This window comes from Hevea brasiliensis, chromosome 7, assembly GCF_030052815.1.
Source record: "Hevea brasiliensis isolate MT/VB/25A 57/8 chromosome 7, ASM3005281v1, whole genome shotgun sequence".
Taxonomy (NCBI): domain Eukaryota; kingdom Viridiplantae; phylum Streptophyta; class Magnoliopsida; order Malpighiales; family Euphorbiaceae; genus Hevea; species Hevea brasiliensis.
The window spans coordinates 369,616-385,482 of record NC_079499.1 but is presented as its reverse complement, the minus strand read 5'-3'; the positions used below and the strand labels follow the sequence as shown (position 1 = coordinate 385,482).

General features: G+C 34.5%; 1 protein-coding gene across 1 annotated transcript; it reads right to left on the bottom strand.

Moving 5' to 3' along the window:
* Positions 1-913: 913 nt before the first annotated feature.
* Positions 914-15,195, bottom strand: LOC110642682 (uncharacterized). The gene is made up of 15 exons (XM_021794787.2): positions 14,876-15,195; positions 13,358-14,029; positions 12,966-13,278; positions 12,167-12,313; positions 11,988-12,076; positions 11,797-11,889; positions 10,810-10,936; positions 10,227-10,291; positions 9,971-10,145; positions 9,090-9,284; positions 8,924-8,971; positions 3,915-4,061; positions 3,695-3,777; positions 1,833-1,948; positions 914-1,308 (listed from the first exon to the last, which is right to left on the bottom strand). The coding sequence occupies exons 2-15, from the start codon at positions 13,954-13,956 to the stop codon at positions 1,214-1,216; spliced, it is 2,292 nt and encodes a 763-aa protein (XP_021650479.2). The 5' UTR covers positions 13,957-14,029; positions 14,876-15,195; the 3' UTR covers positions 914-1,213.
* Between the last annotated feature and the right edge of the window lie 672 nt (positions 15,196-15,867).

Below are 15,867 nucleotides of genomic sequence, written 5' to 3'. Positions count from 1 at the left end.
TCAAATGAATTTCAAAACATATGATAAAATTGAACTAAATATTATGTTATTTCTTATTCCTCCATTTCACCGTAAATATAGACTTAGTTTTATTTTCAGGTAGCTTTAATTTTATTTTTACATAAATTAAGAAATATAATTAATGTAGTTAAAATAATAAATTTTGTTTATTTTTTTTAATATACCCTTTTCTCATATTACTCGATTAAAATTTAAATAACTCATGTTATTATTAGAACTAATAAAATTTACCTATTAAATAGGGACATATTAAAAAATTAATAAATAAACTACTATTTCAAAGAAAAAAATGACATAAAATTTAAGACAGATAAAAAGAAATATATCTGTATGAAATGAAAGAAATATTATACTATTACTACTATAGTTTGTCGATATTAACTATTTAATCCTTGTATTTGAAAATTCAATTAAAACATCTCTGTATTTTTTGTAAAATAAAACTTATGTAAAAAAGCACATTAATCGATTTATTTTACCCTTAAATATTTATACTATTTAATTTCTATGTAATTTTAACTTTTCATACTGTTTAATCATATAATTTTAACTATTCCCCAACTGTCCAAACCACTTAATCCCTTTTAATTTTACAAAATATCGAATTTAAAAAAAATAAAAATTAAATAATTAATTTTAATAAAATAAGAAGAATAGATATAAATTATAAAAAATTTCTTATATTTTATTTGCCTTTATATTTATTCATTCGAAATTATTCAATGATTAATCTCTTACTAGTTAATTTTTGAATTTAATAAATGACCATTCCTGTTTCATTTTTACATCATAAATGGAAATCAATCAGTTCAATTCAATTTTAACTAATTTTTTTTTTGTTCCTTTCAAAAAATTTTAAATAAATAACCATTAAATTTAATTAAAACTAAAATCAAACTAAATCAAAACTTTAATTGAACAAACTCTGCTATCTTTAAATATTGAATCGAAAGCGCCTATTTCGACTTGACTAGTGGCCACCCTAATTATATCACATATGGAAACAGAGAGTTGCCATGTAACATGTATATAATTTACCACTGTACCACAGCCCACATGAAGAATACTAGTACCAACTAGTTGTGTATAAACATGTTTTATTTGCTTTTAAGCAAGAAAATTTCACTCTTTCCAATGTTCTTCCTCCCCCATTATTTTTGAGATCCTGTCACAAAATGCAGTAAACGCCTTGCTATCCTCTATGCTTTTCTTTTCCTTCCTCGGTGGTTTCATCATCTTCCATTGCACTGCCTAGCTTGACAATATCTTCAACAAGGATTTTTCCTTCTGTTCAAACCAAAATAGAGCAACAACAAATTGCACTTGGTGAATAGAAAGTACAATGAGCAATGCTTAAGAGTAAATTTTTTTTAAAATAAAAAAAGAAATGAAATATGGCAGATTGACATTTGTAAACCAATTGCAATTTAACTCTTGAATTTTTCAAAAGGAATTGAAAGTAGCTCTAGCACTATCTCTGGTTGGTTTAGGAAAGTCATTTGCAGGTTGTTTATGGCTCCAACACGATGTAAATGTTCATCCAAAAGTTACTAGAAGATTGCAGAGCATTCTCACCCGCACGTGACATTAAAAGGTACACTTAATAATTGGTATATAACTATATACAATGAATAGAATCGTTCATCTCCCCATTGGTATACCCATGATCATCCGTATATAATCCCCACCAATGGATTATAAGAGATAATAGTAGTTTAAGAAACTTACATTCTTTAATGAACTTAGTGTCAATCGTCAAGGAACACGAGAGAAAGAGAGAAAGAGAGAGGAGAGAGAAGTTTGTTACCAACCTCTATCTTTGGAGAGGTTACTTATAAGTTCTTGGATACCCTGCTTGCCCAAGTGGTCTTTGAGGTACATAGCAGCAGATGCAACCTCCTCAGGAGTCACTTTCCCATCATAATCCCTGGCAACACAATGAAAATGGTAAAATCTACTTGAAAAACAGAACTGGATTCAACTTAAAAAATCTATTTAATGGAAAAATAATGTGTCTTATTGGAATGGTAAGCTTTCTTGGTGTTTATTATGAGGAAATAATAATAATTAATCATGTAAACATGAGGATAATGAGTGGATTGTTTGGTGCCAGAAGGAGAAAAATTTCATGCAAATGAAAGAAGCCGGCCAAATTTGTGTAAAAATCATTTAAGCAAGTAATTACATCGGAATGAAGATAGAACCAACATTTAATATAGGAAATTGACATATCAGAGGCTGAAGAATTTCTAATGGAGATTAAACCACAAAAGCACAACATGATGATTCCAAAATTAAAGCACATAATTTCAGGAACAAGTAAAATGAACAGACAAATGGAGAATATGGTAATCATGAATGCTAGATTCTCGTATTGTGTACATCTAGCAGAAGACACAGATATACTTGTCATGTTTGCCTGCTAATTGAAACAACAGCTGCAGGAATTGAAGCTGGAGCCCGAAATTTTGATAATCCCTGTGTTTCTTTTGATAGACCAGTCAGCATTTTGTTTCAGCTCATTCTACACCAGGCCTGAGGTCATGTGGACAAGAGGAGGCTGGTTTGGAGTTATTCAGAGAAATTTTATATTCAGTTTCCTCTTTAAATAGAAGGTTTTAATGTTAGGGAAAAATATCAGGTCAGGCAGCCTGTTTGATCCCTCACCATCACAAATGAGATATGATTTAAGCCATCGATACAGTGTTCACATTCAATTGCTGGGTTACACAATGCAGAATCCAGAATTTGTGAAACTGAAGGCTTTTAGACACTGGTTTGCAGAAAATATCTTGTTTGTGAAAATATTTCATGGAAAACATTCTCTGAGAAAATGAGTTATTTTCCTTTGTTTGGTCGCAACATAGAAAATAAACTATAAATTATTTTCCAAAATTTACAGTACATCTAAGAAAATTAGTTTGCTTTCAAAGAAACAAACCATAGTAATGTTTAGGACTATAAAGGTAATTATGCAAAAAAACAAGGGTAAATTATGATGGTCACTGGTGTTGGCTAAGCAACTGCCAACAGTGACCAACAACCACCAGTGGTGGTCAATGGACTCGTGAGTACATGCCTAAGGGGTTTTTGGTAAGTTCCTTCCAATTTGAATTTCACAAGTACATGAAAATGACTTCGCATTTCAAAATAAGTTATTTCAAGTTAGTCTCTCATTTCACCAGGAAAATATGTGCAGACCAATTTTTTTGGAGTGCCCCACTAAGGTAAAAAACAAAAAAAAAGGTCTTCCAAGAAAATTTTTTTATGAAACAAATGAAGCCTTAGAGTAGCAAATTGCTTTGACTTCATGCTGTTTCGTTGCTCCCCAATTAAGTAAGAGTAAGACTAGAGATCTGTCAAAAAGACAGACAAGCCTTCTAATTCTAGGAGTATTAAGGCATGGAATCAGTACCCAATATATAATGCTGCCACTGGAAGTGTGAAAGGAGGCATTACGATCTCACTGATTTGAGAGTATAGAGTCTAAGGTTGTGCAACTCATAATCCTAACCTTTTGCAATCATATCTCTAAATCAGATTTCAATTAAATTATCCTTAAACTTCTTATGGACTAGTCCAAAAGTATTTCCAGGTGCACACCATGAACATGCAATTTTTGCAGTAAGTTGTACCATAAATAGAGACAATTTCCAAGAAGCAACGAACAAACCTATCAAGCAAGCGCCATCGATCTCCAATTTTGGCATCCACATCATCAATTTCTTTTTCAAGCTTTTGAAGCATAGCATCTACCTGAAATATGTCAAATCATAAGTTTAATGCATTAGAACCAGGATGAGGTAATTTGAGTGGAGTAAGGAGACTTTGTTAATAGCAAAATGAAGAAAGATGAGTTAATAGAAACAGGATATTCTTTAATATTTACTTACTCTATCAATCAGTGCTGAAGAAACCTTGTCAGCTATGGCTGTCTCCGCAGCATGGTCACTCTCCTCTCTGGCAGCTCTATATGCCTTTTTAGCTTCTTCCTCATCTTCTGTCCCTTCTTTGTCCACCATACTATTATAAAGCACTATCTGGAGATGAACGATACAGCAGCAAACAAAGAGTGCAGTTAGAGGAAATCCAATTTGACAAAATTTTGTTGCATTCTAGGTTTGTTAACATGGAGAACCCTAGTAATTAAGATGTGGAAGAAAGACCAAGATATGCACTGAAGAGTAACATATATCAATAGGCATAGATATTTATCTGTAAAGTACCATTCTACTAAGTCACAAAGATAGCTTGAATGATAAAAACAATATGCATCAATGAAGTTTACTCTTAGTGAACAGCTTGCACCAAGAACATCACAAAAAAAAAAAAGTGTGTGTATATATACACCCAAAATTGCAAGACTGAAACATACAAACAATACTAAGCTCAAAAGATAGGAGGAAAAAAAAAAAAAAAGGGTAAGTAAAAAGGATCACATATACAAAACATCTAAACACAATATAAAAACATGACCATAAAAGCTTGAGTAATCAATCTTTCTTATGCGACAAACATCTTGACGGAAGGTCCACCACCCACCCCAAACTCTCCGATATTTTTTATTATCATGTAATTTTTGGCTATATGTTTATATATTGTAGTTAGATGTTAAGTTTATTTACAAAAATTTCTCCAACCTAAATGACATTAAAAAGGAAATTATAGGGAGGTCAACCATATTTCTTGCCATATTTTTTATATGAAACAAATTATCCAATTAAAGATTTATCAAAAAACACAAAATGAGAAGCAATAATTACTAAAATACCTAAGGTTTCTATTTCTAAGGTAAACACTTTAGCGATTGAATTTTAGGGTCTATATGATATTGTTGTTAAACCTACTCAACTCAACTCAACTAAGCCTTTATCCCAAAAAATTTGGGGTCGGCTATATGGATTCGCTTTCTCCACTCTAAACGATTTTGGGTTAAATCCTCATAAATATGTAATGCTTCTAGGTCATGTTGTACTACTCTCCTCCAAGTCAATTTAGGTCTACCCTTTTTTTTCTTTCTATCCTCTAACCTAATATGCTCTACTTGTCTAACTGGAGCCTCCGTATGTCTACGCTTCACATGATCAAACCACCTCAATCTTCCTTCTCTCAAATTATCTACAATTGGCACCACTCCTACCTTTTCTCTAATACTCTCATTACGGACTTTATCTAGTCTAGTATGGCCACTCATCAACCTTAGCATTCTCATCTTTACAACTCTTATCTTAGACGCATACGACTCTTTCAATGCTCAACACTCACTACCATATAACATAACCGGTCGTATGGCTGTACGGTAAAATTTTCCTTTCAACTTATTGGGAATCTTACGATCACATAAAACTCCTGTGGCACGTCTCCACTTCAACCATCCGGCTTTAATCCTATGACTAACATCCTCCTCACATCCCCCATCTACTTGAAAGACTGAGCCTAGATATTTAAAGTGATTACTTTGAGACAGTATAACTCCATTCAAACTAACTCCTTCCCTATCAACCGTTTGGCCTTTACTGAACTTGCAATGCATGTATTCTGTCTTCGTTCTACTTAACTTAAAACGCTTTGACTCTAGAGTACTTCCCCAAAGCTCTAGCTTTCGATTGACTCCTTCTCGTGTCACATCTATCAGAACAATATCATCCGCAAACATCATGCACCAAGGAATACTCTATTGTATATGTTTCGTCAATTCATCTAAAACTAATGTAAAAAGGTAAGGGCTTATGGCTGATCCTTGGTGTAATCCAATTGAGATCGGAAAATCTCTTGTGTCCCCTCCCACTGTGCGCACAATAGTAGTTGCTCCTTCATACATATCTTTCAACACTTGTATGTACCTAATAGATACCCTCTTTTGTTCTAACACATTCCATAAGACATCTCTTGGAACACTATCATAAGCCTTCTCCAAATCAATAAAAACCATGTGCAGATCTTTCTTCACATCTCTATATTTCTCCATCAAGCTTCTAATGAGAAAGATCGCTTCCATAGTTAAACGACCGGGCATGAAACCAAATTGATTAAGAGAGATAGAAGTATCATGACGTAGTCGATGCTCCACAACTCTCTCCCACAACTTCATAGTATGACTCATGAGTTTAATTTCCCTATAATTTGAGCAACTCTGTATGTCTCCCTTATTTTTAAAAATAGGTACTAAAATACTCCTCCTCCTCCATTCATTAGGCATTTTCTTTGAGTTTAGAATCTTATTAAATAATTTAGTTAACCATGCCACTCCCATATCTCCCAAACACTTTCACACTTCAATTGGTATTTCATCGGGTCCACAGGCTTTACTCACTTTCATTCTCTTAAGTGCTTCCTTTACTTCTAAAGATCTAATCCTTCTAGAATAATTCACATTCTTTTCTATTATTCTATAGTTTATATTCACGCTATTACCATTTTGACTATTATTAAAAAGATCATTAAAATAATTTTTCCATCTTTCTTTAATGTCCTCATCTTTCACCAACACTTTTCCTTCTTTATCCTTAATGCACCTAACTTGATTAAGATATTGACATTTCCTTTCTCTCCTACTTGCTAATCTATAAATATCTTTCTCCCCTTCTTCAGTTCCAAGTTTCTCATATAACTTTCAAAGGCCTATGCTCTTGCTTGACTAATTGCCTTTTTTGCCTCTTTCTTTGCTATCTTGTACTGTTCATATGCCTCATTATTATCACATTTAGGTAATTTCTTATACCATTCCCTTTTTCTCTTCACTGCCTTTTGTACTTCCTCATTCCACCACCATCTCTCTTTTGAGGGTGGTCCATGTCCTTTAGACTCTCCAAGTACTTTTCTAGCTACTTCTCTAATCTTTGATGCCATCTGTATCCACATATCATTGGCCTCCATACCCAGCTTCCATACTTCGGACTCGAGAAACTCATTTTTGAACTTCACTTGCTTTACTCCTTTGAACTCCCGCCACTTTGTTCGAGCTACACTATTTCTTCTGACCTTACTTGAATTGTTCCTAAACTTGACATCCAAGACCACCAATCGATGTTGACTTGTTAAAGCCTCTCCTGGAATGACTTTGCAATCCTTGCATAGAGCTTTATTTGTCTTCCTGGTTAAGAGGAAGTCGATTTGGCTTCTATGTTGCCCACTTTTGAAAGTCACTAAATGTGAATCTCTTTTTATAAAGTAGGTATTTGCTAGTATTAGGTCGTATGCCATAGCAAAATCCAGGATGCTTTTTCCCTCCTCATTTCGACTGCCAAAACCAAAACCTCCATGAACATTCTCATAACCTTGTCTATCACTTCCTACATATCCATTCAAATCTCCACCAATAAAAACATTCTCTTCATTCGGTATGCTTTGCATTAAATCATCCATATCTTCCAAAAACTTTTGTTTACTCTCATTGTCTAGTCCAATTTGTGCAGCATAAGCACTAACTATATTTATTGTTTCTCCTTCTAGTACTAGCTTTACTAGTATAATTCTATCTCCTACTCTTTTCACAGCTATTACTGCGTCTTTCAATGTCCTGTCTATGATTATGCCCACTCCGTTCTTGTTTCTCTCCTTTCCAGTAAACCACAGTTTGTACCCTGAATTACCCACTTCCTTCCTTTTCTCTCCTACCCATTTAGTCTCCTGAATGCAAGCAATATTCACCCTTCTCCTTTCCAAGGTATCCACAAGCTCCATTAATTTTCCTGTAAGTGATCCAACATTCCAAGTACTAAACCTGATCCTCCTCCTATCCTGCTCCTTTCTAATTGGTCTCCTTCTATGATATCTTCTGTTGTTTTCTATGTCTATCCTGTGTTCTGTTCCACTATCTGTTCTACTATCTGTCCTATAGACTAACTTATTTACCCACACCCGTCCATGGTGTGGGAACCCTTGCTCACTTAACACCACAACCGGGCGCCGGCATGGCGCGTCGCTTTCGGTGAACGCCCTACACCCTTGCATATTTCTCACTACACCCGGGCTTCGATGTAGCGCGTCGTTAGTAGAGGACGCCCCAACGTTTATATCATTTGAATCCATATCATAAGGTGTGACGAAATTTTTACGCTGGTTATCACCTACCGCAACCCTCTTTTTTTATCCGGGCTTGGGACCGGCTAAGTGCAAACTACTTAGGCGGAGTTTGTTAAATCTACTGTTGAGAAAAATATTTTTTAAAATAGATTAATTAGAGATTATTAAAAAATGATTTAAAAATTAAATGTGATAAGTTTTAGTTATAAGAACATTAAAATAATAAAATTAATTTTTCCAAACTACTTTTTTCAATAACATTTAACATGATACTTTTTTTTCTAAAATGTAGTTTCAATCCTCTAACCACAATGCCAAATGGACACTTAATAGTATAAAACACTTTAGTTCCTCAACTTTTATGATGAGTATTTTTTAATAATAAGGACTAAGGTGTTTCCATGCAAACATCACCAACTTTTAGTAATTATCCAAAAGAAAATGGTGAATTATTGTGAAAATATTTAGGTTGTACATGATCATAGTTAAAATATTAAAGTGAAAGTATTTTCTAAATAATTTTTCTAAATAATTTCTTTCATTATGTTTGCAAATTGCGAAATGAACATAATTTAATTAGACATAATCCAAAATAACTAATTAGATCTTCAACTTTTTTCTTTCCGGTACATGAATTCTCCTCCCTATGTCTAAATCACGCGACTAACACTAATGAAGTACAATACCTCTAATCACAAAGATACGAAACATTTAAAGCAAAAGAGAATAGCAAGTCATGTAACCCTAAGTTTATTGAAACTACCAAAAAAGAATTAAAAAAGATTAATTTCACATAATTTTTAGTCTTTCAAGACTAAAATGTGTCAGTGCACACAGAAGAAAAGAAGTTAGTTATCATAGTTATCACTTATCATACCTCCTTCTTAACAAGTTTCAACAATTCTTCACGCTCTCTGCTGACAGACTGAAATAGATAGCATAAAAGTATGTAACAAGTCTGAAACTCTGAATAGACTCCATGAAATTAAATATCTATATATATATATATATACACATAACAATAACATGTTTCTGGTGCTTACAGATGCAGAAGCTAAAACAGCTAAGGCACGACTGAGCTCACAAAGCTGCTCATGTTTTTCCAATGTTTTTGCTCTTGCTTGTTCTTGAGCTTCTCTAGCTGTTGGAATAGTCATCTCTTCCAAAGCCACGTCCTTCTGGCTACCAACAGATTCCTTCATCTTGGCCTGCTCCTCTTCTTCTTCCTCTTCTTCCTCCTAATATCAATTTATTTTGAATCACCACATAAAAAAGCAAAGCATTAAAATATCACATAACAAAGAGCTAGCAGCACAAACTCTAGAAACTTCACAATCAGCATATAGTGTGCCAAAATAATTAGAATAAATGCATTCCAGGAAGTACAACAAAATAAAGGCTATTGCCTGTGCAATGGTAAAGGTCATGGCTTACAACTTCCGCTGCAAATTAGAGATCTTAAAGCAGTCATTTCATAGAAAATTACAGACAGGACTGCAAAATTCCCTTCCCAAGTTCTAATTAGATGAAATCTTAGTGAATAATGGCCTTTTTGATACACAAAAATGTGTAACAAGATATGCTCTTCAAAGACTGAAGTTATTGTAGTTCTGATTTCACTGAACCAACAAAAAAAAGAACAAATAGAGGGTTGGTTATCAAAGCTCCCGGGGAAGAGACGGGAGGGAAACATTGCAAAGTATTGATGAATGCAGTCAGTACAAGGCCAATAAGCAAAATGAAATCTATTAGTAGTGGCTCCCTGCATACACACACACACACACACACACACACACTTTACATATATCTATGTATGTTCAACGCAAAGAAAACCCTCAAAGCCAAAAAAAAGCCAACTCTATGGATTAGGGTCTCCAGGGAAAGAAGGATACATAAACACTCAAACAGGCATAACATAATCAACCTTGATCAGCTCTTCCTGCATTTCTAGGAACTCCAACTTTCTTCTCCTTTCTGAGACTGAATCTTCAGATGGCAAAGCTGTAACTCCAACAGTGTCCACGACTTCATCTGGAAGAGATGAAAGTGTAGCCTGAACAGCTTCTTCTGGCTTAACTTTTCCAGAAATAGAGAAGGCTCTGGAAAGGTCAATAAAGATAAAAATTTAGATATGCTCCTATGTCTTGAGATGAAAATGAACATGTTAAGTATTAAGTTACCTAGACAAAATCAACAGAGAAGATGGAACAGAATGATTCAGAGACAAATCCAGCCAATCACGCAGCTGCAAAGAGAAATTATTACTTGCATGCCAGGACAACATGAAGCCCTTCCTCTACCCACTATGAGGAACACAATATATCAATCACTGCAAACCATTGAATTTGCTTTCTTTGGGCATAGCATCTTAGAATCACAGTAATGAGATTCACTACCAATATGTCGGTATGACCTTAATGCGAGGCTGCTGCATGATGCTAGAAATTTTATAACCATGAAATTCTATATTTTACAGTGCTCCTTTTGCTACAAGATATCAAATTGTTCTCTATTGCCCAATAGTAGCTTGGCTTGACAGACTGGAAATTATCTTGTTAACCACTTAATACTGAGTTACAAAGTAAGAGTACACTCATGGAAAAATTTAATTGCCTTGAAAAATGGATTGACCTTTTATTCTGAGACAACTTTACAATCATAATGTCACTTTTTGTCCTTTTCTGGTAAAACAAAACTGCACAAGTCTTCTGTTAAATCTAAGAAAGTTATAAAATATATAATTAAGCATTAATAACCACTAACCTGTTGCCGCATTTCTTCAACTGAAAGCAATCCAAGTAACCCTCGATCTCTACAAGCGTGACGAAGCTCAGGCTCTGAAAGGGACTCCACGCCCTCAGCTTGAATCATCTTATCATCATTCTTAATCCTGCCAAAGCAGTTTATAAGTTCTATGAAGCAAAAATTTAATCAATCATTCAAAATTTCATGGAATTGATTTTTTCTGTCTTTTGCCACATCTTTGAACTATTAAAATGCGACAAAATTTTTTTTAGCTGAGATGTAAAAGTTTAATCAATCACTCCATTTTCATGTTTGGGATTAGGGGTTAATTGAGATGGGCTGATGTCTCCATCTTCATAAGGCATGAACAACCAGATCAGCTGCAAATAAAGAAATTTTTTTAATTATTTATGTATGTCATTATTAACATCTCTGAATCATTTAGAAAATTCCGAAACATGTTTAGTTGAGTGGTACAAATTAATTGAGTTGAATAGAGTAGTATACATCAAACATTTTATACCATTTGTTTGAAGCAAAATTGCAATACATTAACCATGAAAGACAAGTGAATACAGATAATTAGATATACTCCTCATGCACTGTTTCACATAAAAAAGAAACATTTTACATCGAATGGAGGATACTGATGGCAAATGGCTCCTTTGTTTTTGCAGCATTTCACTTTCCATTTGACTTCAAGATAGATGTGGTCATCGTCATCCAGTTGTTTTGTGTGGTTATTTGTGACTAAATATCACCAATATAACCAAATGTTCAGAAACATTAGCAAGCACCAAAAGAATATAAATCCACAATCCAAAAACAAGTTTTCCTTAAATCAAGAAGCTTTTAAAAAACCTTTGCATCATTTGTGCAGAAAAACATTTCTGGTTATAAGCCACTATCCATCACTCGGACAAATTTTCTGTTTCACAACATGAGTTGAAGACCCCGTGACCAAAAAGAGACAATCAAAAGAGAATTTAAAGAAATTCATCTTACTCTTGCAGTCTCCTCCGAAGCATAAAACGTAGATATGCATCTGTTCCATAAGGGCTGATACCCATATACTTGCACATGTTTACTAGTCGAGGCCTGTATTTAGCAAAGAAAGTGTCAAATTGATTAATCAAGTATCATGATTTTCATAAGCAAGGATACTTCCAAAAATACTTAAGTGACAACAGAGAAACCTGCTGACGTTATCCAAGGTAAGCTCGTCATTAAATAATTTGGCAAAGCCTAAAATTTCTTCATTGGAAACACGTGCACCTGTTCTAACCTGTTTAAATGGCAATATTAAACCTAACATTAAGTTGTCACTGAGAGAACTTCAGTTGTTTGGAGGACAGAAGGACCACAAGAATATTACCTTGTTCATAAATTCGTCAAGATCTTCAGCAGTTTTCTTAGTTTCTCCACTTCTTGAGTTCTGGACTTCTTTTGCCATTTCTTTAACAGTGTCTTGAAGAAACTTGGCATATTCTATTCTAGCATTCAACTTCCTTTTCAGTGCCTCCTACAAGTTAAAGCATTTACATCAAACCAATAATCTTCTTCATAAGCAAACTGTGCAACATCCAGAGAAATACATAAATGCATACACATATAACTGCATCATTATTTTGCACTAGAAAGTCATTAAATTGCAAGTACAACCCATCTCAAGTGCCTTGACACCATGTGGACAGAAATTACATATTACAAACGTTTAAGTGATATGTATATTGGACAAGTAAGGATCCGGTAACAGCAATAGTGCTACTTTAACCTAATTCACATGTCAACAGACTTTAGCCAATTGCACATAAAAGTTAGATAGCATTCAAGATTTAAACATGTTGGTAGCATGTTATTATTAAATACTTAATAAACGCAAGAAGATTAACTTCAACTCCCTATGAAAAACATTACCTATTATCTTAGCCAACCTTATGGTAGAATATTCCACTTAGTGGCCTTAACAAGAAACCGATACATGTGTAGAGCATCAACTACACTAGAAACCAAAATTTAGGATCAAATATAAAAATAAAAATAAAAATAAATTAAAATTTTCACTAGATAAACAACTACGTAGACCTATTACAGATATAGGATCACTAACTCTCCTCTGAAGTTATCAATACTGCAATCAATTGCACAACAAGCTTAAAAAAGAGAGTTGCTACCTGTTCTTTCATCTTGTCCTGGAAGGTTGACGGCAACATGTTGGGAAACAATTTTAGGAATACTGGTAGCAAGAATTCCATGAATGGAACTATAATAAAAACTGCAAAAGGAACTAGCCTAAATATATCAGCTGTAGTGCGTGTAAGCTGTTGCCTTTCCCTTCTAGAAAGACCCTTCCCACTGGCAAGTTTCACCAGTAACCTCGAGCTTATCCTAACATCAGCCCACAGTAGCTTTGTACCCAACCAATAGTGTTGCATCGTGGACTTAAACTCATCCCTCCAATGGCGAAACTTCTTAGCCCAGTCATCCCTAAGGAAATAATAGAATGGAAAATAAGTAACTTATGACTTAGATAAAAAATAAAGGCAACAAGGAGTAAAATTTTGACCTGCTCATTGAAGCAACAGCTTTCAATGCAGGACCAATGCCCAAAAGCACAGCCCATATTCTTTGCATTATTGATTTAGAAATCTTTTGTGATTCTTGCACCTGCTTAGCTTTTGCCTTGGCCTTCACCTCACTTAAATCTTCAACAGCTTCATCACACTCCTCTGGTGAAGCTTCCTTCACCTGCTTGGCAACTTGTTGTTCATTTCTGTCATTACCACCGCCAAATTTAGGTTGACCAGCTGTGGCAGTTGAAGAAAAACGAACAGACTGTGAAAACCACCTAATTCCTAAAGAAGAATCAAAATCTGCCTTTCCAATCCTGTAACCCAAATTTGAAGATCCAATAAAATTATGCCTAAGATAAGCTGCTGCTAAATGAGTTAAAGTTTCATCCCTAAGAACTGAATATAAATCCCCTTCATAGCTACTATAATTCTTTTCAGACGGGTGACTGACAATCCATCTTGATCTTTCTAAGCCACTTGATTGGGGAGGCTGCCCATGCTCAAAACTTGAAAAGCTCCTAACCAAGCAAACTGGTTGATTCAGGGAACTGAAGAGGGATCTCTTCCTCCCCAAGATTGCTCTTGATGCCATTATTATAAATTTCAGTCTCTAAAAAGAGGAGAATAGTGACATATCTGATGCACCCACAAGACTGAGCCAGCCTCTACAAAATGGTAAAATATCCCATCAAAAATGAAAGTAAAAGGTAGTCAGAGCCTTGATAAAAGTGTAGACCACAAATAGTTATCAGTAAATTTCTAGCCAATTGATTAACAGACAACAGGGTTAGCATGATAAATTGTTTTTCTTAAGCATCCTAAATATTTTCCATTTGAGAAAAAAACAGCCCATCTTTAATAATCTTGACTTCAAAAACCTTTTTTTTTTTTTTCCTTTTTGGGGGCCAAAATAGCATTCCTCAAAAACCTTCCAGCTCTTCCAGAACGCTAGTGCGGAACACAAGAGGAAGCAACAATATATTAGAGTCAAAAGAATTGCTCTTTTTCATTCCCTTAGCCAGAAAATATCAAAAAATGGATTGAAAATTGTAATCTTATCGAAATTTGGGGTCCAATAACCCAATAAATAACTGATATATTTGTTAAACATAACTAGTCATTATACCAAAAATCTAGGAGAGTTGGTGAAAGAGAAAAATTGATCCCAGAAATGATGGCATACAAAGTTAGCACGGAATGATTCAATCCCATTAGCTAATTCCCCCATTTTCTGAGCAACCAAAGGGACTTCAGAAAAGAATCCAATTTTCAAGTCAAAAGCAATTAAATCACGAGTGATACATGCATAGACATGTAAAACAAGTACGCATTGAATGGCAAAATCAAAGAAGGAATTAATGATTATCGAGAAAACGAACACTAGACTGATGAACTACCCATAGCCTTGAGAAATGAAGCATCATTACCATCTACAGTGTTCCATTTCATCCATACGATGTTAAGGATATAGAAAATGAATCAAAGTGGAGAAATTATCCAAAAGTACTTACCCGCTGAAAGCTCCAATCTACAAAGAGAGAGAGAGAGAAAGAAGTGATTTGTTTGCTCGAGGTTATGGCGAGCGAAAGTGGTAACCGAGTCAGTCAGAGGGGGAGAGAAGAGGCTGGGCGTGTCCTTCCTTGGCAAATGGAAAAAATGTTCACGTATGCGGCAGCGAGCAGAGAGAGGACTGGGGATTATGGTTATGAACCGTTGGATTACTGTTGTTTTGGATGATTGGGATGTCAACCGTTCGATTCTCATAACAACAGTGAAGGAGAGATTTTTTTTCTTTTAGAAAAAATAAGTCAGTGAAGGAGAGATTTGAATGGTCATAGATGGCAGCAAGCACCATCTCATAGTATTATTATATTAGAATGACCATTCTTTTTATGATTTTGTACATAAACGTAGTTACAAGCCAAATTAAACATCTTTTATATGTATTTCTTTTTTCTTTAATTTTTCATAATAACTTTTTAACAAGATAAACAATTAATATGTGTGTGTGTATATATATATATATATATATATATATAAAATTAAAATGAATTATTAAATTAAATTTGAGCAATTCAATGACCAGTGCCAGTGGGCCAAATGTCCCTTGGCAAAATAGTAGAATAGAGCTGGGCCTCAAGATACTTGATGGGCCGCACTTGTTTAAATTTTTCCTGATTGGGAGTCGCCGAAATATTCGAAACGGCGGTTAGAATATTCTTCGGTTGCAGCAGACCCACATAAATCATTTAGTTGGATTATCCCGACAAGGAAAAACCGAAAAAGACCAAATGCTCAGCTAACTCCAAGTTGATCAGCACGTTTTTTTAGCGCATAAACGCTTTTTAGGTTTGGATAGATGGACAGATGTCGTCGCTGTATTTCCCTCTTCATGAGCCAGAAGATTCAGAAGAAATGCATTCCTCCCATTTTACTCCCGAAAGAGATTTCTTGCTCGACTCAAAGAAATTATTTAGAAAAGGTCACTGGTAATTTATAAACT

Bases quoted from the DNA above. Each gene is read 5' to 3' on its own strand.
- LOC110642682 (XM_021794787.2), bottom strand. From the start codon at position 13,956: ATGGCATCAAGAGCAATCTTGGGGAGGAAGAGATCCCTCTTCAGTTCC. The intron at 9,285-9,970 runs GTTGATTATGTT...AATTGATATTAG, and splicing joins TGCAGGAAGAGCTGATCAAG to GAGGAAGAAGAGGAAGAAGA. The intron at 1,949-3,694 runs GTTTGTTCGTTG...TTGTGTTGCCAG, and splicing joins CGATGGCGCTTGCTTGATAG to GGATTATGATGGGAAAGTGA.